Genomic DNA, 22,138 nt, shown 5'->3' on the forward strand with positions numbered 1-22,138 from the left:
TAATTTTGTCAGCTGACATTCTCTTCCTTTTCACTCCTTAATTATCCCTGGAATTCAGGTCAATGCAAGGTAAGAGTTTCCTGTGCAAGGTATAGAATACTACATTATTTGGATAATTTTATTGTCCTTTTTTCAAATTTAAAAAAAATTTTTAGAGACAGGGTCTCCCTCTGTCACCCAGGCTACAGCGCAGTGGCGCAACCATAACTCACTGTAACCTCGAACTCCTGGGCTCAAGCCATCCTCCAACCTCAGCCTCCCAAGAAGCTGAGGCTATAGGTGCACATCACCACACCCAGCTAATTTTTAAATTTTTTTTATAGAGATAAGGTCTCGCTTTCCTGGGCTCAAGTGATCCTCCTGCCTCAGCCTCCTAAAGTGCTGGGATTACAGGTGTGAGCCCCTGTGCCTGGCTGGACAATTTTCTTGATCTAAAAAAGATTCAGAAAATCAACTTACATGCTCAGGTGGGTAGAGATGGCCTGCCCTAACTGGGCTATGTTAGTCACTGGGCTCCCCAGTTTCCAGGAGCCACAATTATCAGGCAGAGCAGGGTCCCCTTAGTCAGAGCAAATACTAGGACCATTGAGCAGGGAGGGAGCTGTGTCAATGCTGTCTGGATTTAAGGAGTGTTTCATCCACCTGGAGGGGCAGCCTGCCCTTCCAGCAGCCTCCTGCGTCCCACCCCCTTTGTGGCCCCTGCCCTTGCCACCAGCCAGGATCCTGCGTGCCTGGTCCCTTTCTGAAGAATGTGGAATGGCCCCTACACTGTCAGTAACAGAGGCGTCCTTTTGATAACCTGATCGTGGCCACTCCTGCAGTTTTACTGTTGCTTCATTTACCAGGGTCTCTTTTTTCCCCCACCCTTTTCTGCCTTAGATGTCAGCTCTAGCTCTGGCTTTGTGGAGTTGCAGTTTCAGCCCCAGGCCAACCGCAGGCCCGAGCTTCCCAAACAAGTTTGCCTCTCCCAGAGTGAGTTGCTGCAGGCTTCTCTGGCCCAGCAGCAGGACTTACAGGGTGGAAGGGCACCTCTGGCATCAAGGGGTAAAGAATGACCACCCCCCTTCCCTTCCCGTGGGCTGCTCAGTGCAGGCCAAAAGGCTCCTAAGAAAGCTGCCAAGCACCTGGGGCCTAGGACTAGGAAAGCCCTGCATGGAGCCCTGATGTGGGTGGCTTCTGCTTCCTCCTAGGGACACAGGCCTGTGCTTAGAAGCTGGAGAGGCTGCCCCTGAGCAGAGCCAGTCATGGGGCACCAAACTGCTAGGGGCCAGGACTCTCTAATGGCAAAGATGACCAGGCTCCTAGAGTTTTGTCAGCCACCTTCTACCCTTCTCTGACTTCCCACAACCCTGCCTTTTCAGGGACCCAGCTGGGCCCTCTCCTGGCTGAGAGCAATCTGGATGTACAGGGATGCGTACATTCTGAGAAGCTTGTCCGAGGACATCATTTACCAGCTCCTTTCCCCTCACCGAACAGTCTAGACCCTGGGACCACAGCTGTGCCATGCCATTGCTAAGGAGACCCATTTTTGCAGTGAGGGAAATGTTCGTTTTCACAATGATTTCCTTTCCATGGCTGGAGCACTCCAAGTGAGCCTCAGGCTTCCCTGTGGCTTGGCCTGCTCTGGGGCCTGGCTTGACCTGAGGGACCACAGCAGCCCTGCCCGCTCCCAAAGCAGTTGGATGAGCAGGCCAGAGCCATTTCTTCAGGGCACAGCACAGAGACACAGCTGGAAAATGGGGACAATTAGCCAGAGGCCGGCAGCCTGGGCCATAAAAACGCAGGAAGCGGCCACCACAGGGCGGAGGGAATGGCTGTCCCTAATAAAGTGATTGTTCCAAAGAATGCCCGCATTCCGAAGACATAGGCTGGAGCCTCAGCCTCGGCTTCCAAAACTCAGGCCTGGGAAGGGGGGAACGTGGGGGATGGAAAGGGGAATTGTGTCTCCAGGAAGAGGAGGAAGATGTTTGCTAGATCAAAAGTTCGAAGTGCCCACCACTTAACCTCCCACATTCCCGCCCCATCAGGTCTGTGGACCTCCCCTACTGCCCTTCTCTCAATGATTTGGGTTTTGTAACGGGGTTTGCAATTTACATCCGGTTTTATTTCTCTGGAAGTCCGATGACACTCGGTTGTCCAGGCCAGGCCCTGGAAGTCCCCCAGGAGGACCGGCTCGGTCTCCCACCTCTTGAGTGCACAGCTCCTTGGCCCCTGAGTACCCCACCACCCTCATTTTTAGCCTTCTTCCTTACAAACACGAAGGGTGGGAGGAACCAAAAACAGGGGATCCCGCAGCCCTAGGTTAGTTCTGATCGTTTTCAGGTGTGTCTGCAGAGGCAACTTGCTGGTTGTCACCTGTAAAATGGGGAGGATAAAAACACCTCCTAGGTTTTGTTCTAAATCCTAGGGGGATGTGAGGCTCAAGGGAGATAAACGACACTGGAGAGCACCCCAGAAATGACAGGATGAAGGCGATGGTGACAAATATCCGAGCGAAACGCTTGACAATAACAGACAAGTGCAGGTCTCCAGGAGTGCCGCGAGCGCCCGCGGGTTCTGAGAGCGCTCAAAGCCACCGAGTCAGGCTGCCCAGCCCGCCGGGCCTCGCCGCAGTGATCCTCATTCCCGAATCTGGCAGCGCTGTCAAAGGCTGGTATAGGAGGTGAACGGCGGCCGCAGGCCCACTCCACGCTGTTGTTGAAACCCAGTTGCGCGCGCGCGAGAGCCGAATCTCGCCGCCTCCGCGCTCCTGTCGGGATAGCTCCAGATTCCCGGCTGCGCGGCTCCGGTCCCCAAGGCGGTCGCTCCCAGCCCTAGGCCCCTTGGCCGCAGCGCTTCCCAAACCGAGAGAGATCCTTTCTCAACTCAGAGCTTTTCATTAACAATCGTTAATAACGGCCCTGAGTTGCCTTGTGATCTCCTGGAGATGAAAAATAAATTTCTTAGGAGAATGTTTCACTTTGTAAAGGACAAAGAGTTTTAAAGATATAGGTATGATGTAAGACACATAAATACCTAGGTAAGTATTAGCAGAAATTCTCTTTTCCTTCATTGTTAACCACTTATGCAAGTATAAGAAAAATACAAGTGTAGCTCAATGAATTTTCACAAACTGACACTCCATGTAACCAGCAGCCTAAGAAACAGCGTTACCAGCGATCCCCTAGTTCGCCTCTTTATGCACGCCAATAACCACTAGCCTAACTTCTACCACATGCCCATTACTTTTGTAGTTTAAAACTTTTGATTCTTGAATGTAAACGTTTATCAATAAATCGCTTTAACTCAAATCTCAAACGTAAGATGAAGTCAGAGATGCAGCCTGAATCTCGGATCATAATTTATCTTGTACGGAGGGCGAGTAATTTCCTTGGGCAAGAAAATAACTGATTGGAGGTGACAGTTGTTTAGGGCTGCAGTCGTCCGGGCCAGGAGCACAGGGCGGGAAGGAATGGCCCATCTCTTAGGGCTCTCTGCTTGTCACCTACCAGGTTGGTCAGAAACGTTCTCATCAAAGCAATGGTTTCTCTTTTCTTTTCTCTTTGGGACAGAAGGAGTTTCTTGACCGCCCCCTTCCCTGCAAATGCATAAACAACCACTGTTCCTGTCTCCAAGCTCAGATTCCCACCAAGATAGTCTTTTCTCTTCCCCTGTCTTTTGTAAGTCTCTTGATTTCATTCTTTGAACCTGTGATTGGAGGTTAAAGTGCACCAGGTTGGAAGGAGGAAGCTCTTAACAATAAAGGTTTGAATATTTAGCTGTGATCAGGTCGCTGCCCTCTCACGAACCTCCCCCCGCCTTATCTTTTAAAATGCAAATTATGTTTCAGGGGGTTGTGCGTTGAGTGCGCGCTGCGCCTCGACGTCTCCAACCATTGGTGTCTGTGTCATTACTAATAGAGTCTTGTAAACACTCGTTAATCACGGAAGGCCGCCGGCCTGGGGCTCCGCACGCCAGCCTGTGGCGGGTCTTCCCCGCCTCTGCAGCCTAGTGGGAAGGAGGTGGGAGGAAAGAAGGAAGAAAGAGAGGGAGGGAGGAGGCAGGCCAGAGGGAGGGACCGCCTCGGAGGCAGAAGCGCCGCGAGGAGCCAGCAGAGCACCGCAGGCTGGGGCGCAGCCACCCGCCGCTCCTCGAGCCCCCTCGCCCCTTTCCCTTCGTGCCCCCCGGCAGCCTCCAGCGTCCGTTCCCAGGCAGCATGGTGAGGTCTGCTCCCGGGCCCTCGCCACCATGTACGTGAGCTACCTCCTGGACAAGGACGTGAGCATGTACCCTAGCTCCGTACGCCACTCTGGCGGCCTCAACCTGGCGCCGCAGAACTTCGTCAGCCCCCCGCAATACCCGGACTACGGCGGTTATCACGTGGCGGCCGCGGCTGCAGCGGCAGCGAACTTGGACAGCGCGCAGTCCCCAGGGCCGTCTTGGCCGGCAGCGTACGGCGCCCCACTCCGGGAGGACTGGAATGGCTACGCGCCCGGAGGCGCCGCGGCCGCCGCCAACGCCGTGGCTCACGGCCTCAACGGGGGCTCCCCGGCCGCCACCATGGGCTACAGCAGCCCCGCTGACTACCACCCGCACCACCACGCGCATCACCACCCGCACCACCCGGCCGCCGCGCCTTCCTGCGCTTCTGGGTTGCTGCAAACGCTCAACCCCGGCCCTCCTGGGCCCGCCGCCACCGCTGCTGCCGAGCAGCTGTCCCCCGGCGGCCAGCGGCGGAACCTGTGCGAGTGGATGCGGAAGCCGACGCAGCAGTCCCTTGGCAGCCAAGGTAAGCCGAGGCTGCGCCCTGCCCGACCCTGCTTGGGAAGGCGCGGGCCGAGCCACTGGCTGCTGCGCGTCCGCCCGTCCGTTACGCACAGGGGCGTCCCGGGCTGTCTGGGAGCTCCGCGCCAGGAGGGACACGGTCCGGGAACAAATTCGGGGGCCTCTGGACCCTCGGGGCTTCTCTGACCTACAGAGCCTGGGAAGGAATATTATGAGTCTCACAACACCGTGTTCAGGCGTCCTCTTTTCAATAGCTCCTCATTCGCAACCCCGGGACATCTTCGGGAAGCTCTAGGGAATGTCGGCGTGAGCACTGCTGGACGAGGGCAGAATCGCGTGCTCCCCCACTTGCTGCCGCATGCATTGCTTGCGTGGCTCCTGGCCGCGGAGGAGAGAGGGAGGCTCGAACCTTCTTGGGCTAGATCTAGGCCATTTCTTTCCGCTCTCTCTTTCCCCATCTGAGCCATCTAATAAGAGAATTGACCTGGAGGGGGGTGGGGGGTGTCGGGGGACGGCTAGGCTGTGCGTGGGACAGTGTTTGGCCATTCAGGCCAATTCAAGGTAGAGCGAGCAGACAGACCAGGTAGAGCTGCTGTCGCTGGGAAGAAGGTGCTGGCCCCAGCTGCTAAGGCGACGGGGGCGCGCCCCGTCTCTGAACCTCTGACCTGTGAAGGGGTCATTTCAAGCAAAAGCTGGAGGGGTAGGGGCAAGAAACCGAGGGGCAGTCGTCTGCGGAGAGAGCAGGGAGACGGGGAGGAAACCCTGGTGGAAATTAAGCCGCTGCTCCAGGTAGGGGTCATTTTCCCACAGCTTCCTTTAAAGGGTGTCAGGGATGTCTTTGAGTGTGTGTGTGCATCTGAAAAAGATCCTAGGTTTGCCGCACTGTGGGGCTCATTGACTCCGGGTCTGCCCCTTCTGGTGTTCGAGTGTGCCTAGAGGTGGCAAGGAAGTGCGGTGGGGAGAGTCCTAGTTGAGTGCCCCCTTTATTTCATCAAGTCTTTCCACAGCCCTCAGCGCTTCCGCTTTTCTTGCTTCGCTCCTTGCTGCCCCAATTGGGCAGACACGCTGGTTATGGGCACTTGGCAGAAGTTTATAGCCAATTATAGCTAGTATAAATCAAAGCGCCCTTTGGGGGCTGCCTCTGGGCATCGGTTTCTGCATCACTGTGCACATGCTAGGGAGAGTCCTGGTGGGAATGCGGCCGTCCGGGGAGAAGGCCACAGATCAGCCTCGGGTGGGCCCCAGAGCTTTGGTTTGGTCCCTTCTCCAAGGGGAGGCGCCTTCCTCCTGGCAGGGGCTCCCAGATCCTGGCTCCCAAAGACCCACTTTCTACAGCGCATGTCTGGGGAGCGGTTGGCGGAGGTCGCGCACGCCCTAAGGAAGACTTTTGCGTGTCCCGGGAGAGTGGCCGCGGGGTGAGGGCCTGGAAGGGGGCGGGAGGGAAGCCGCCAGAGCCCAGGCCGCGAGGTCAGCAGATGTGAAGTCCTGCGCCGAGGTGGCAAGGCCGCAGTCGGCGCCGGGTGCCCTTGTGATGTTAATGTGGGGTGGCCGCAGCCCGCTGGCCGGAGCCAGGCTCCTCTGCGGAGCGTCATCTGTCAAGGGGTGGATGGGGGGGGACGCGGCCCGGCCTGCTTTGATATACACCTTCCCGGCCCTGCCATTGTCTCTTTTAGGGCCCGGAAAGAGGGTGGTGACTTTCGCAGTCAATAATGAATTCTGACAAGTCCCTCTCATCCCACCCCTCCACAGCCCCGCTCCTAGGTTCCCAGGGGGTGTGGGGCGCGGGCCGAAGAGCGCACAGGGTCTGGTCATCGCGTTGCCCAGCCCGTCTGGGACACTGAAGGGGCAGCACCCGAGCAAGGGTCGCTCCAAGGTACTTCCAGGCGAGTCTCCCTCCTGGGGTGTTCGGCTGAGGGAACTGCCCTGAGCCCCAGCTCCGGGGGTGTCCTCTGTGGCTCCAGTCAGGCTCCGGTGCCAACCCCGCCTGATGCTGTCTGCGTGACCTGGTCTGATTCTCCATTTCCTCATCTGTAAAAAGGGGCGAGTACCAATGGCCTGGAGTGGGTTTGAGGCGGTCACGCGTGTCCGAGCGTCCACCGCGGAGAAAGTCGCGTTAGTTCCCCTTACTTTCATAGCAGGCGCGGGGTCGGGCCATTCAAATGCGCCTGCAGGGCCGTGTTTATGTTAATACGCCTGGTGGGGAGGGGGATGAAAGCCGGGGCCGCCATTTGCTCAGTAGTGGTAATTCAAACAGAATGTGGTTGTTATTAAGGCATTGAAAGGGCTTTTCTTTGATAAGATCGCCTTGTCCTGCATTGTTTGCGGCTGTGTTCCCCTTTCAGCGGCTCCGGGGAGCTCCCTCTGATCAGGCCTGTATCTTCCCAGGACGCTTTTGTTGTGGTTTGCAAAGAGTTTTACCTGAACAAAGTCAGCCTGCGGGACATTAAACACCTCCAGGCAACTCCCAGGCCCTTCAGATCTTTCTGTGGGACTGGGCACTGGGAGATTGAACCTGTTCAGCTGCAAGAAGACCCAAAAGTGGGACGGAGCTAGAGAGAACAGCTTCTGGCCAGGGCTCTGCCAAGGGCTGAGCCAAGACAGACCTGGTGGAGACGCCAGGCTCGGGCCTGCTCCAACATTGTGGACACTATTTGTCAAGGCCCTTCAGTAAAACAATCAATCTAGGATTTAATATGTTGACTCAATCCAATGAGCATAGATCACTGGTCAGGATAACTCTGGCCAGGTTTGCAGCAGGAATAAATGGAGGGTCAAAAAAGAAAAAGTACCAAACGCCAAACCTGGATTGGGCAGGTATAAAGTGTCCCTAGCCCGAGGGGTTTGCTGCCTGTTCCCTCTGCCAGAGCCCAGCTCAGAATTCCACCAGATGGGCCTGGTGTGTCTGGGGGATGATTCTGGCGACTTGTCAGCTCCTGTACCCTGCTTTCCACTTGTAGTAAAGCAAAGTAGTAACCCCCACACCTCCTCTACAACATGTGCCCACAATGACAGCTGTTTTCGGAGTGGGCTTCCATCTCTGTTAGACCTGGAAATCTAGATGTTTCCAGGATCCTGGCCACTTCACCCTGCCCCCTTTCCGTTGGTGTCAAATATATGCCAGTACTGTATTTGGTTTACTGAAAGGGTGGTTACATTCTGTTATCTTCTGTGTGAATTAGGTTTCCACTTTTCTTAATTTTTAAAAACCACTTAATACTAAGGTTAGTTTAGTTGCCTCCACTAGCCTCACACCCTCCCCCCACAGGACCCTCTGGGGGGTCTTGTCAGACTTGGCAGGAACCAGCCAAACCCGGGCCCCCTGGGGTGGTGGAGGAAGAGAAATGTCCCTGGGTTAGGGAGGTTTGTCATTACCCATGACTGATGGGCTGCCTTGCAGTTCTCAGCCCTCACTTCTCCTTCCTCCACAGTGAAAACCAGGACGAAAGACAAATACCGAGTGGTGTACACGGACCACCAGCGGCTGGAGCTGGAGAAGGAGTTTCACTACAGCCGCTACATCACCATCCGGAGGAAAGCCGAGCTGGCCGCCACGCTGGGGCTCTCTGAGAGGCAGGTGGGGACCGCCTAGCTCCCTCCGGGCGGGCCACTGCCTGGGAGAGGACCATGAGAGTTAGAAAATCTGGCTGCAGGGGCCATCTAAATCTGTGGAGAGACTGAAGCAGGAGGATGCAAGCATTCGTCTTTGGAGCACTTTTTTTTTTTTTTAAATAGAGATGGGGTCTTGCTTTGTGGCCCAGACTGGAGTGTAGTGGTACAATCATAGCTGACTGTAGCCCTGACTTCCTGAGCTGAAGGGATCCTCCTGCCTCAGTCACCTAACTAGCTTGGACTACAGGCTCCAGCCACCATGACTGGCTAATGTTTAAATTTTTTACAGAGATGGTCTCACCGTCTTACCCAGGTTGGTCTCAAACTCCAAGTGATCCTCCTGTCTTGACCTCCTAAAGTACTGAGATTACAGGTGTGAACCACCATGCCTGGCCTGGAGTACTTTTTTTTTTCCCCCCAAGATGTAGTTTTGCTCTTGTTGCCCAGGTTGAAGTGCAATGGCGTGATCTCGGCTCACTGCAACCTCTGTCTCCCAGGTTCAAGCGATTCTCCTGCCTCAGCCTCCCAAGTAGCTGGGACTACAGGCATGCACCACCACACCCGGCTAATTTTGTATTTTTAGTAGAGATGGGGTTTCTCCATGTTGGTCAGGCTACTCTCCAATTCCCGGCCTCAGGCAATCCACCTGCCTCAGCCTCCCAAAGTGCTGAGATTACAGGTGTGAGCCACTGTGCCTAGCCCTGGAGTACTTTTTTAAAGGTCCCCTTCTACCTTTAGTCCTCTTTTTTTGATGTTGTTGATTTTTTTCTCTCTCTCTTTTGAGGGATATAGAAAGTGTGAAAAAAAGCCAGGGGTGTTAGTTTAATCCAGAATTCCATTTGGGTCTATAAAGACATATTAAAGACCTATTCTCTTTGTTTCTAGCACTGTACCTAAGAAAATAAACTAAATAAAATACTCAGTCTCTCATAAAAACTAGAGGGACAAGACTTGGTTCATGAACATTTTATTTATATCGTCTAGAAAAACAGGCCAACTTCACAGCCAGGAAGCCACACAATTAAATCTCATTTTCAGCTCTAAGGTGAGGAAAATTACATTTTAGTTTAGCCTTGAGGGGTCAAAGGTTGCCATTTGAAGTACACCACCCAGCACTGGCCTCCCTTTGCTGTGTAGACAGGGCCTTGCAGTTTCTGTTTTCCTTGGTTCTGAGACTTTACACTTGTCCAGTAAATGCGTAGATAAAAGTTGCTTTGAAAGCAAACCCAGGGAGCAAGGAAGGAGGAAGACTCTTCCCCATGAGGCTGAATTGGACCTGAGAACGGATCCAGGGCTGGGCTGTTATGGGGACGCCCAAAGAAAGCTTCTAGAAGGACTTGGAGTTCTGTAGTTGGAGCGGAAGATGTTGATGATACTGCTGGGTACTATTCCTCTTTTCCCTGGCATCTTCACCACCATGTGCTTTTCTCCACCTTTCCATTTCTAGGTTAAAATTTGGTTTCAGAACCGCAGAGCAAAGGAAAGGAAAATCAACAAGAAGAAGTTGCAGCAGCAACAGCAGCAGCAGCCACCGCAGCCGCCTCCGCCGCCACCACAGCCTCCCCAGCCTCAGCCAGGTCCTCTGAGAAGTGTCCAGGAGCCCTTGAGTCCGGTGTCTTCCCTGCAAGCCTCAGTGCCTGGCTCTGTCCCTGGGGTTCTGGGGCCAACTGGGGGGGTGCTAAACCCCACTGTCACCCAGTGACCCACAGGAGTCTGCAGCAGCAGAGCAATTCCAGGCTGAGCCATGAGGAGTGTGGACTCCGCAAAACTCCTCAGGAGAGACCCCTCCCCTCCCACCCACAGCCGTAGACCTACAAACCTGGCTCTCAGAGGAAAAATGGGAGCTGGGAGTAAGACAAGTGGGATTTGGGGCCTCAAGAAATATACTCTCCCAGATTTTTTACTTTTTCCCGTCCGGCTCTCTCTGCCACTGAGGAGACAGAGAGCTACCACTGGGCTTCATTCAGGACTGGCAGAAGCATTGCCTGGACTGACCACACCAACGAGGCCTTCAGCCTCCTCCCCAGCTCTTCTCATCCTAGATCTGCAGGCTGCACCTCTGGCTAGAGCTGAGGGGAGAGAGGGACTTAGGGGAACAGCAAGCTTGAGACCAGCCTGCTCATGGCCCTCGGAGGTCCAGCTGGGCCTCCTGCCTCCGGGCAGGCAAGGTTTACACTGCAGAAGCCAAAAAGGCAGCTAAGATAGAAAGTTGGACTGACCAAAGACTGCAGAACCCCCAGGTGGCCTGTGTCTTTTTTCTCTTCCCTTCCCAGACCAGGAAAGGCTTGGCTGGTGTATGCACAGGGTGTGGTATGAGGGGTGGTTATTGGACTCCAGGCCTGACCAGGGGGCCCAAACAGGGACTTGTTTAGAGAACCTGTCACCAGAGCTTCTCTGGGCTGAATGTATGTCAGTGCTATAAATGCCAGAGCCAGCCTGGACTTCCTGTCATTTTCGCAATCTTGGGGCTGATGAAGAAGGGGGTTGGGGGGTTTGTGTTGTTGTTGCTGCTGTTTGGGTTGTTGGTCTGTGTAACATCCAAGCCAGAGTTTTCAAAGCCTTCTGGATCCAGGGGGGAAGAAGTGATATGGTGAAGGGAAGTGGGGAGTATTTGAACACAGTTGAATTTTTTCTAAAAAGAAAAAGAGATAAATGAGCTTTCCAGATTTCAGATTCTGTATTTATCTTCAGATTTTGTCTGCAACTATTTTTTAAAGAAATGAAATATCTTCTTTGCTTGCGAGCTGATTTGGAAAATTCAGAGAGGGAGTGGAGATTATCAGGACAGGCTCATTTTACCCCAGAGCATCAGAAGCCTGAAGGAGCAGGTTCTGAGACCTTCCCTGCCCCCAAGCCTGAGCCCAGCCTAGGAATGCGTGCCTCTCCTGGGGGTGCCTTTGGGCAAAATGCACATCTGAATGGCCAGCTGCTTCCCAGCAGCCAGAAATTATGGGGGGTGGGGGTGAGAGGGCCCCGTCATAGCATCTCACCAAATCCACATGGAGGCTTTTTGCAAACAGCAGGCAGTTCCCTTCTGCAGTGACTCCCTCCTAAGGACACCCCACAACCCAGCTAGTTAAACGTGAGCATTAAATTTTTTTTTAAAAAAATCCCCCTACTTTCCCAAGACAGCACTTCCATGAATTTAGTCTTCTGTAAATCACTGGGCATTTCTGTGAGCCCTTTCTACCTCTACTTTCTTCTGTCCTCGCAGTTTCCTTATCCCGGACCGCGCCCCACTTCCCACCCAATCACCCCACAAACAAGATTGCAAGACCCAATAGAAAATGATCCTTTTAGTGACAGTTGCTTGTCAGTTGGCCGATCCACTGGGCACCGGGGTGCAGTCTTTGAGATTTTTGATCCTGGAGGCCACCGAGCTCAGCGTTCCGGGCAGGACCTGGGCGAGGGGCGCTTAGCCCTTCGTTTCGATCTTCCCACCAACATCCGAGAGCCTAATCAGCGCGCCCACGGAGGCGCCTTAAGGGCAGTTAGGGAGGATGAGCAGAGCCGGGAGACAGCAAGAGGTACAGACCCTCTGCAGCACCTCTCCAATTCCGCAGCCCTTCCGGGTGGCGTATACAGCTCCAGGATTGGGAAAGGGGCTCCGGTGGCCTGGCCCGCGGGCGCCTGGCTTCGAAACCAGAGGCAGGAGTGTGGGGCGCGGGGTTGGGGGGTGCCGGGCAGAGGAGGAAGCCTTGTCCGGGTCCGCTGGGCGAGGGGTCCCGGGTCAAGGCCGGTCTGAGCCCCGGTGCCCCGCAGGTCTCCCCGCGCCCCGGCCGCGCCCACACGCCCGCCCCCTAGCCACTGCGGTTGCTATGCGTTGCCGTGAAACGCCTGTCAATAAACCCTGTTTGGACAGTGGAGCAAGAGCACATGGGTTGTTTGCTTAGTGGTTAGAGGTTCAAAAGTCGACCTTGTCCCGCTGCAAGCGATTACAAGTTCTTCCCCTTCCCGGGGCTAGGTCCCCTTGTACGCGGGTACCGGGCCAGGGAAAGGAGCTCGGCTGCTCTCTGAGATGCAAGCACCCGGCTCGCTGCTGCGAGCGCCTGGCAAGCCTCCTGCGCCACGGAAAAAGGTGCAAAACCAGGACCCTCTGGCAAGTGAGGCCACCGCGCTTCTAACGCCAACTGTGTCACTCCGGGAGCAATACCTACGGAACGAGGGATGTGGCACGAGTGGCAGCGCAGCTCGAGGAGTTTAGGGAGGCCTGCACAGGGGCGCCTGAGGTTATTTGAGACCAGATGACCTCGCGGATCCTGGAGCCTCCAGCGCAGAGCTGGGGGTGCAGGCCTCCGAATCCCACGCCTCCACCGCGTCCAGTAGTCGGCTCAGGCGCCAGAGGGCGCGCGCGCTCTGGGAAGAGATGGGGCTTGGGCTCGTGGACCCGGAAAGGTTCCAGTTTTCACCCAGCTGGGAGGGGCACGCGCCTCTCCCAACTCTGGCTGAGCCCAAACCCGGGCGCTGCAAGATTTTTCTACGTTGGCCGTGGGCCTGTTGAAACTAAGTTCAAACTAAGTCAGGCAGGGGAGATTCTTGGATTTGTTGAATGTTTAAGAAAAACAAAATTGGCAGAGAGGGACTATACCTTTCTAAAAGGGTCATTTTGCACAAGATGTTTTCTTCCTAAACTTACAGTAATGTGGACACAGTACTAATATATGGTAAGACCGGAAATTTAGGATAACTATGGGAATAAAACCTATCAGTATTGTGGAACTGAGGTCAAAAAAAGTTTTCTATTGGCCGGGCGCGGTGGCTCACGCCTGTACTCTCAGCACTTTGAGAGACAGAGGCGGGTGAATCACTTGAGGTCAGGAGTTCCAAACCAGCCTGGCCAACATGGCGAAAACCCGTCTCTGCTAAAAATACAAAAATTAGCCGGGCATCGTGGCGCGCTCCGGTAATCCCAGCTACTCAGGAGGCTGAGGCAGGAGAATCACTTGAACCCGGGAGTCTTGGAGGTTGCACTGAGCCAAGATCCAAGCCACTGCACTCCAGCCGGGGCGACAGAGACTCCGCCTCAAAAACAAACAAACAAAAAAGTATTTATGGAGAATAAACAGCCTGAGTCTCCACCCCACCCGACTCCCCGCCGTGAACAATTCGTAGCTTTGTCATATTCATCCAATAAAGTTAACACGATGGACTGCTAATGAAAGCAACGAATATTTCATTGCAATGTGTTTCACTTCTTTCTAATAATATGCAGAAAGGGGTCTACATCAGTGAAGAAAACTAATATTAAATAACAATCTAAATATGCACATAGCAATATTCTTGCTGTTGTTATTCACAACTACTCAGAAAAAAAAAAAAGAAGCAACAAGTAGAAATGAAAGAAGTCTCAGCCACAGAATGGCAAGGAAAGTTATTTTATTTGTTTATTTATTTACTTAGTTAGTTAGTTATTTTCTGAGATGGAGTTTCACTCAGTCGCCCAAGCTGGAGTGCAGTGGAGTGATCTCAGCTCAGTGACCTCCACCTCCTGGATCCAAAAGTCTCCTGCCTCAGCTCCAGGCACACGCCACCATGCCCAGCTAATTTTTGGTCAAAAAGTTATATATATTTTTAGGGCCACTCTTTGCACCTCGTTTTAGAGACAGGTTGCTATTTACTAGCTTACTGACCTTGGGAAGGCCCCAACCTCTGAGCTACCACTTCCTTATCTGTAACATGGGGATCCAATGAGGTAATTAATGTAAGCCAGGGTAGCATTGTATGCTTATAACTAGACCCTAGTCACAATATGAGCTGCTGCTTGTACTGTATTCTGCAAAGTGCTGGAGAGCTTTTGAGCAAGATAATTTTGAGCAAGATAATTTCTCAAATTATGATAGAATAACCCTTTCCCAGAATTTTTTTTCTAATGCATTTAGCTTTGCTTACTTTGTCAAAATTGCCTGAAGTATGTTGTTTCTTGATCGCCACTTTCTAAGTATCTGCATAAAATCTTGAGTGGCAAGGCACTAAGCAGTATTCCAGATGTGGCGACAAGTTGCTGGTCTGTATAGCTTACTTGCCCTTTTATTTACTAGAAGACATGTTCCCAACTAGAACATCTAGTTTCTAGCTGTACTTAGGAGAATCAAGATTAGTTGAGGATGTAGTTGAGAACCTTCTTATTAGTACACTTTTTTTTTTTTTTTTGAGACGAAATTTCACTCTTGTTGCCCAGGCTGGAGCGCAATGGCTCAATCTCGGCTCATTGCAACCTCTGCCTCCCAGGTTCAAGCGATTCTCCTGCCTCAGCCTTCTGAGTAGCTGGGATTACAGGTGACTGCCACCATGCCCAGCTAATATATATATATATATTTGTGTGTTTAGTAGAGACGGAGTTTCACCATGTTAACCAGGCTGGTCTTGAACTTCTGACCTCAGGTGATCCGGCCTTCCAAAGTTCTGGGATTACAGGCGTGAGCCACTGCGCCCGGCCATCTGCACACACTTAACCCAAAAGGAGCAGACAGGCAGATACTCTAACTAGATGGCATTAAAAGTTTCTTTATTTTGAGACAATTTCTACCCCAACACCTCAATATTAATTCTGCGCTTTTCAGGAACCACCCAGGAGGGTGCTGAGGTTTAAATTCTCTAAGGCTGATTCATCCTTAGATGTTGTTTTAAGAAAAGTGTTTTACTCTTATCTCCAGAATTCTCCCTTACAGTAAAATTACAGCAGCAGATCTTGCATTAACTTGGTTTTGTTTCAGAGTATAACAAAAACATTCATATCTGAGTAATGTAGATTAATTTGTAAATATTTAAAATAAACATTTAACTTATCTTCTTAATCACACTTAGACAGCACAAATTTTCAACCCCACAACTCCTACATTCAGTCAATTTTCCTTTGCCTTTTTCCTTTTGCCTCCTGCTCTTCTTGGAGTGGGTGCACTATGATTTTAACAAACCAAGCAGGTTTTAGAGATGGCTGTGGGGCTAGCTGTGTGATACTGGGCCAAAAGAATCACCTACTGTCTTCTTTCTTTAGCTACAAATCAGAGGAATACATACATATAAATAAAGATAGAGATATTTTATACATATTTATACATATAGGCATATATATATATAAAAAATATCATGACTTTCTAGAAGGTTATGATATTAGATTTAGAAAAAAAAAAAACTCAAATTCCAAATAAAGAAAGTAGACTCTGTGAGTTCCAGAGATTATACCAACATTTACCTTGACATTCTTCTTGGAGGAATCAGTCCAGAGAAGGTGGGGGCAGCACTTAGGTGACCTTTTGGCTCCTGCATCTCTAGTGCCCAAACATTACATTTGTTTTAACAACAGCTTTTCCCAATTGGAATTTGTCATTAACCACAGCAGATATAGATAATATCAACCAGGTTGCCAGAGCCCCAAAGTTAAATGACCAGTAAAGCAGGATCCTGGTGATTCTGTTCTAGAGATCTAATCCATAAACCACAACACAACCAGTTTTGATCCATGAAAAAGACTTCCCTGAGATGAAATGATTGCCAAACCATCCCTTCACCCGCACAATTACTTAAAAATAATATTTATATCATGTACTGGGTTTATGTGTCCAATATTTTATTGGTAAGTAAAAACCCCAGGCAGTTCATGCACTTTCATATTTGAGTTTTAACTTCAAAACTAAAAAGGAATTTTTTCGTAATTGCTCATGTGTTATCTCAGAACTTTCAGGATTAACAGTCTGCTATCATCACACTTAGTATCTGTAGTATGATGATAATAGGTTTTATGCAAGTGGTAGTTGATAAGTTCCTCTCCAACCTCAGGGAAGCAAACAAGGAAGAACAATGCAGAGCTAAAGTCATTGTAGTATAGACTTATGATGGCTTGTTATGTGGCACTTAAATAATTTTAACTTATTGATAATTAGTAGAGTCAAGAACAAGGATTATATACCTAAACCACAGATTAGGAGTTGTTAAAAATGACCAGGGCAGCCTCTGTTTCCTACTCACGAAATACACTTTGGGTATTTTTCTTTCATTCTGTGTAGCTAATATTTAAAAAACAACAGCTACAGCAAAACTTAACAGAACAAGATTCTGTTTTCAGTCTTCACTTTACCCGGCCCTCTCTTTTCTTTTCTTTTTTTCTTGTTCTTTTTTTTTTTTTTTTTTTTGAGAAGGAGTCTCGCTCTGTTGCCAGGCTGGAGTGCAGTGGTGCCATCTTGGCTCACTGCAATCTCTGCCTCCCAGGTTCAAGTGATTCTCTTGGCTTAGCCTCCCGAGTAGCTGAGATTACAGGCATGCGCCACCACACACAGCTAATTTTTGTATTTTTAATAGAGTCAGGGTTTCACCATGTTGGCCAGGCTGGTCTTGAACTCCTGACCTTGTGATCTGCCTGCCTCAGCCTCCCAAAGTGCTGAGATTACAGGCGTGAGCCAAGGCGCCCTGCCAGCCCTCTATTTTCTAGACAGAAGCAACTCATGTCATGACTGGGGTCTAGTCATAAGCGTACAATGCTACATTGGCTTACATTACCTCACTGGATCCCCAGGTTACAGATGAGGAAGTGGTAGCTCAGAGGTTGGGGTCTTCCCAAGGTCAGTAAGCTGATAAATAGCAACCTATCTCTAAAATGAGGTGCAAAGAGTGGCCCTAAAAAACATATAACGTTTCTTGCCATTCTGTGGCTGAGACCTCTTTTATTTCTACTTGTTGCCGCTTTTTTTTTCCCTCAGTGGTTGTGAATAATAATAGCAATGTGCATATTTCTTATTATGTGCATTGCCAGAAACAAACAGAAAAAAGACATAAATAAGTCAGAAGCAGAGATCACTGTCTAGTAACAATACAGAAATGTAGAAGAGTGCAGGAAGAACAAAAAGAAAGACTGGCCGGGCGCGGTGGCTCACACCTGTAATCCCAGCACTTTCGGAGGCCGAGGCGGGCGGATCACAAGGTCAGGAGATCGAGACCACGGTGAAACCCCGTCTCTACTAAAAATACAAAAAATTAGCCGGGCGCGGTTGTGGGCGCCTGTAGTCCCAGCTACTCGGGAGGCTGAGGCAGGAGAATGGCGGGAACCCGGGAGGCGGAGCTTGCAGTGAGCTGAGATCGCGCCACTGCACTCCAGCCTGGGCGACAGAGCGAGACTCCGTCTCGAAAAAAAAAAAAAAAAAAAAAAAGACTGCTTGTCTGGAATCCACACATAAAAAATTAAAACATTATTTTTCCCTTGGACCACTTTATTAAAAATAATGCATATTTTAGAAATCCAGATTCTTGTATTTTCATTCATTCCTATTATTTTCATCATATCTATGAATTTTACATAAACATCTTTACACTTTCAGATCGCTGTTAGTGATATATTGTTATACACATAGCACATTAGACAATGATTCAGATTCTGGTAACTGGAAAATGACGGTTCTTGGGGGTGATCACAAGTCTACAGAAAACCAACAATTGACATTTACTTATCATGTCTACAGAGAAATGAGAGTCTTGACATGTATTAATACACCCAGTGTTATGATTGGTTCTCTTGGGTGGATATTTGTCCGGAATGGGAAACTAAAAAGCGATTCATCAAATGATCATGCCATGTGAAGCTGTTCAGTGGGTAAGTTTCTAGGAGGGCTTGGTATGACTGAGTAAAGCCGGGTGCTCCTTTTGCAAATCTGTAGTCAGACAAAATAGGCAAGAAGCAAGCTCCTCACCCTAACTTTTAGTGTACTCCCACCCGCCCCGCCCCCGCCACACTTCTACCTCAGAGAAACTATTGTCTAGATTTGAGTCTTTGAATGTCTCAGACAGAAAAATGGATGAAACTTTTTCTTTGTTCATGCCCAAACGGGCCCGTTGTCTACAACACAGCTTGGGGAAGCGCTGGGCCTGGTATTCAGGCATCTCCGCGGATCTACCCCAACCATCAGAGCAGATGGAGCTCAGGTAGCAGCGATCCGCCCCTACCCCTGCGGCCTACGCGGACCAGTCGCGTCCACTCCCGCCCGCCGCGGGGCCCGGGCTTCTTGACCCTCCCCCAAGGCCACTGGGAGCGCAGCTTCCCTGAGCCCAGTGCCTCCCCGTGCTCCCAGCGGGCGCCCGGGGGCTCGTGTCCCGCTGCTGTTGCCCCAGGCGGCCGGTCTCGGCCGGCTGCCCGTCCTTGCTGGGTCTCCGCGACGGCCTGGGGCTCTCTGGAGAGATTTGCGGCGTCTCCCGAGGGGTGGCGCACGGTGGGGGCAGGCGAGGTCCCGGCGCCGCGGCCTCCTGCCGGGTGGGAAGCTCTGGGAGCGCCTCTCCGCCGCCGCCCGTCGCCCCGGAAGTCGCGCCCTGAGATTCCTGGCACTTTATTTTTCCCCTTTCGAACAGTGTGGTGTCCGCGGTTGTTTTTGTCCTTATACCTGAAGACGCCGTTCTTTTCAAAAGGCGCGCGTAACTACGGCGCGGAGGTGAGGGGAACCTGGGCCGCGAGCGCCAAAGCCACCTGGCGAAGAACGCCTGGAGCACTGGCCTTCGACCTGTCGTAGCTGGACGACCTGGGCCGGCGATGGTGGTACCAGGCCCGAGGGATCTGATTTTCGGAACGCGCAAAGGGAGCTCTGTTGTGTTCCGCCGCTCAGAGGGGCCGCCGCCCGCGGCCTCCGGCGTCTGGCCTGTCTCGCCTGCGCGAGATCCCCGGCAGGGGGCGCTGCTGCTCCAGCTGAGCGGGCGAAGCGTCCGGGACCCCGCGGCCTCTGTCCCCACCCCTGCGGCCGATCTGAGAACTGGGACTCAGGGCGGGCAGCGGGAGGCTGAGCAGGAGCTGCCGGAGACGCCGCAGGAGGGGCTGAGGGGTACCCCGCGGACCTTCTCGGCCGCCTCGGTGCCTTTCCTGGCCTCCCGGCCAAGGGCGCGGGGTTGCGGGTGGGTCTCCCGGGGAGTCGTCTCGCACAACAGGCGCGAGCGACTCTACTTCTTTCCACTCTCGCGGAGGCGCTGTGGCTCTTGAAACCTCCGCTCCTTCTCTTCGCAGCCACCAGAAGGCGCGGCCCGCCACCTGGGCAAACGCAGTCTCCCCCAGAGCCCGGTTGCGCCCCAAAGCCGGGTTCCATCTCATCTCCGATAAAGACACTTCCTCATTTGCCCCTCACCAGACTCCAGCAATTTTCCAGGTCCCCGGGAACCTGATTTCGCCTCTGGGCTTCCATGATTAGTGGCGGCTGGAGCGCTGCTCCCCAACCTGGGCCCACTTTAGGGTGTGTGGGGCAGGGAGGAGGGTGGGATCACTCTTAATCTCGTGTCACAGCTAAATAATTTACTCAAGGTCTTCTCTTCCTGCCAGTTCCCTTCCCTGTTCCACTGCCCTTGACTTCCTGCTTTGTGAAACCCCGGGGAAAGAAAGGCCAAGTCTTAATAAAAGTTAATATTAATAGAGGCCCCATGCTCCGGGCTTCTCCAACACCTCATCTTCCCCTCTCACCTCCACCCGCTCCACTCAAGCCCCGTTTCTCGGGGAATTCTTTCAAAACTGGAGATGGGACTGTACTTTGGGGTATATTCAGGAAACAAGGACGCTTGGGCCACATTGTGTCTAAACCACATCCTCCTCCAGTTCCCATCAGCGCGGAGGGTGGCAAAGGTCGAGCGTGCACACAGTAGCTGCCCCACAGAAGCTGCGCTGGTTCCAAAGCAGTCCAGAGATAAGGGCGGGGGCCAGCCGGCAGGTTCTGCAGGAGAAATACCTGCTGGAAAGAACAGGTCGAGCGACTACCGAGAGGCGAGGAGCAAAATTTACCAGTGTTCAACAGATACTTTTAAAAAGGCAACAAACCAATGCTGTACAAAGAATACGTAACAGTATCAAGCTCACTGTTCCCCGATGTGTGTGCGGATTCGAGCCTACTGACTTTCCCATAGTAAAGTCTAGTTTGGTTTGAGCTAAGGGCTTGCACAAACAATTCCTTCCAAGAAGGTTAAACAATGCAGAAATGTGAAAAGAAAAAAGTAACTTCCCCTCCATCCTTTCAATTCCATCCCTCTGTTAACAATGTTAACACTCTGTTGGACGTCATTTCGAGAATTTTTCTGTGCCTACACAAATATGTATTACATATAATCTTGTTCTTTCTTTTCTGTCCTTTAAAAAAAACAAAAACAAAAATGAAGTCACACTTTACTTTGTGACTTGCTTGTGTCATTTAATAATATATCATGGGCATTTCCCCAGGTAATTACACATAAATCACATCAATTTTTAAAAAGTCCATTGCATTATGTAAATAAAGATGTAATAGAATTTTATCGATTCAATCATTTCTTTTGAATATTTACTATGTTCTAGGTGCTGGGAAAACAGCAGTAATCATCACCGTTATAAATCCCTATTCTTGGGGAACTTAATTCTAGTGGGAAAAAATTTAAAATCAATTTATTTAACAATTTCCTTACAGATGAACATTTAGGTTGTTGTCAGTGTTTTGTTATTACAAACCATATAAAGGTAAACTTTTTACGTATACCCTTTTGGAGTTTTGTATTTTTAAAGGATAGATTTCTTAAATTGGAAATGGTAGGTCAAAAAATGTGTGCATTTTAAAGCTATAGTAAAGATAGCCATTGCTTTCCAAAAAACTTTAGCAAGTCACACAATTCACAGTCCCCTTGAGTGAGTTTCCCTTTCTTCATATCCTCTTTTGCCCTAGACATTATCTCTTAAATTTTTGCCAATCTGATGGACAGAAAATGGTAACCAATTTAATTTTTCATTCTGAAATTATTAAGCAGGTTGAGCACATTTCATGTTTATTGGGCATTCGCATTTTGTCTTCGATGATTTTTCTTTTCTAGTAAACAGAACCAAAAGAAATGGAGTGAGTACTTGCATATCCCAGCCTTCATGCTTGATTTTTAAACTTAAATTATTTTATTTAAGCTTTAAAACAGCCAGCATTCATTTCTATGAGATAGATTCTAATTTAGGCCTTTCTGACATCAAACACTGTGCAATTTCAAGCATTATTGAGTTTGCTCTCTGAATAGTGCAGGCTTTGGGCCAGGTGCGGCCGCTCACTCTTGTAATCCCAGCACTTTGGGAGCTGAGGCAGGAGAATCGCTTAAACTTGGGAGGCAGAGGTTGCAGTGAGCTGAGATCACACCACTGTACTCCAGCCTCGGTGACAGAGCAAAACTCTATCTAAAAAAAAAAAACAAAAAACAGTGCAGACTTTATAGGTATAAAGGTAGAGTGAGAAGTGACAAAGGAAACAGTAGATAGTAATTAAGGACATCATATCTGCAATTTAAAAGCAAATAACAAAATGATGAAAAAGCATTTGCTACAAGAATGCCAAAAAATTGCTAACCTATAAAGAATCCAATACAAAATGAGAAGAAAACATAGACTTCTAAAGACATATTGGCAAGGCCAGGTGCGGTGGCTCATGCCTGTAATCCCAGCACTTTGGGAGGCCGAGGTGGGTGGATCACAAGGTCAGGAGTTCGAGACCAGTCTGGCCAACATAGTGAAACACAAAAAATGAGCTGGGTGTGGTGGGGTGCGCCTGTAATCCCAGCTACTTGGGAGGCTGAGGCAGGAGAATCACATGAACCTGGGAGATGGAGGTTGCAGTGAGCCGATATCACACCATTGCACTCCAACCTGGGCAACAGTGCGAGACTCTGTCTCAAAAAAAAAAAAAAAAGGGCAAATAATAACCAAAACTAAAAAATCCAGTACTCAATGCTGGTAAGGATATGATGAAACAGGCACCCACAGGAATAATAAAATAATACATTAATATTTATTTCTAAATGGCAATCTGGCAAT

At 50.7% G+C, this 22,138-nt stretch overlaps 1 protein-coding gene across 2 annotated transcripts; it reads left to right on the top strand.

Annotated features, from left to right (window-relative positions):
* Positions 1-3,918: 3,918 nt before the first annotated feature.
* Positions 3,919-11,044, top strand: LOC105490202 (caudal type homeobox 2). Of its 2 annotated transcripts, none has more exons than XM_024795521.2 (3): positions 3,919-4,768; positions 8,193-8,334; positions 9,821-10,059. In XM_024795521.2, the coding sequence occupies exons 1-3, from the start codon at positions 4,228-4,230 to the stop codon at positions 9,957-9,959; spliced, it is 822 nt and encodes a 273-aa protein (XP_024651289.2). In that variant the 5' UTR covers positions 3,919-4,227; the 3' UTR covers positions 9,960-10,059. The 2 variants fall into 2 exon arrangements, with proteins under 2 accessions (XP_024651289.2, XP_011753905.2); XM_011755603.2 differs by having other exon boundaries at positions 3,972-4,768; positions 8,193-8,338; positions 9,821-11,044.
* Positions 11,045-22,138: the final 11,094 nt, after the last annotated feature.

Source organism: Macaca nemestrina, chromosome 16, assembly GCF_043159975.1.
Source record: "Macaca nemestrina isolate mMacNem1 chromosome 16, mMacNem.hap1, whole genome shotgun sequence".
Classification (NCBI taxonomy): domain Eukaryota; kingdom Metazoa; phylum Chordata; class Mammalia; order Primates; family Cercopithecidae; genus Macaca; species Macaca nemestrina.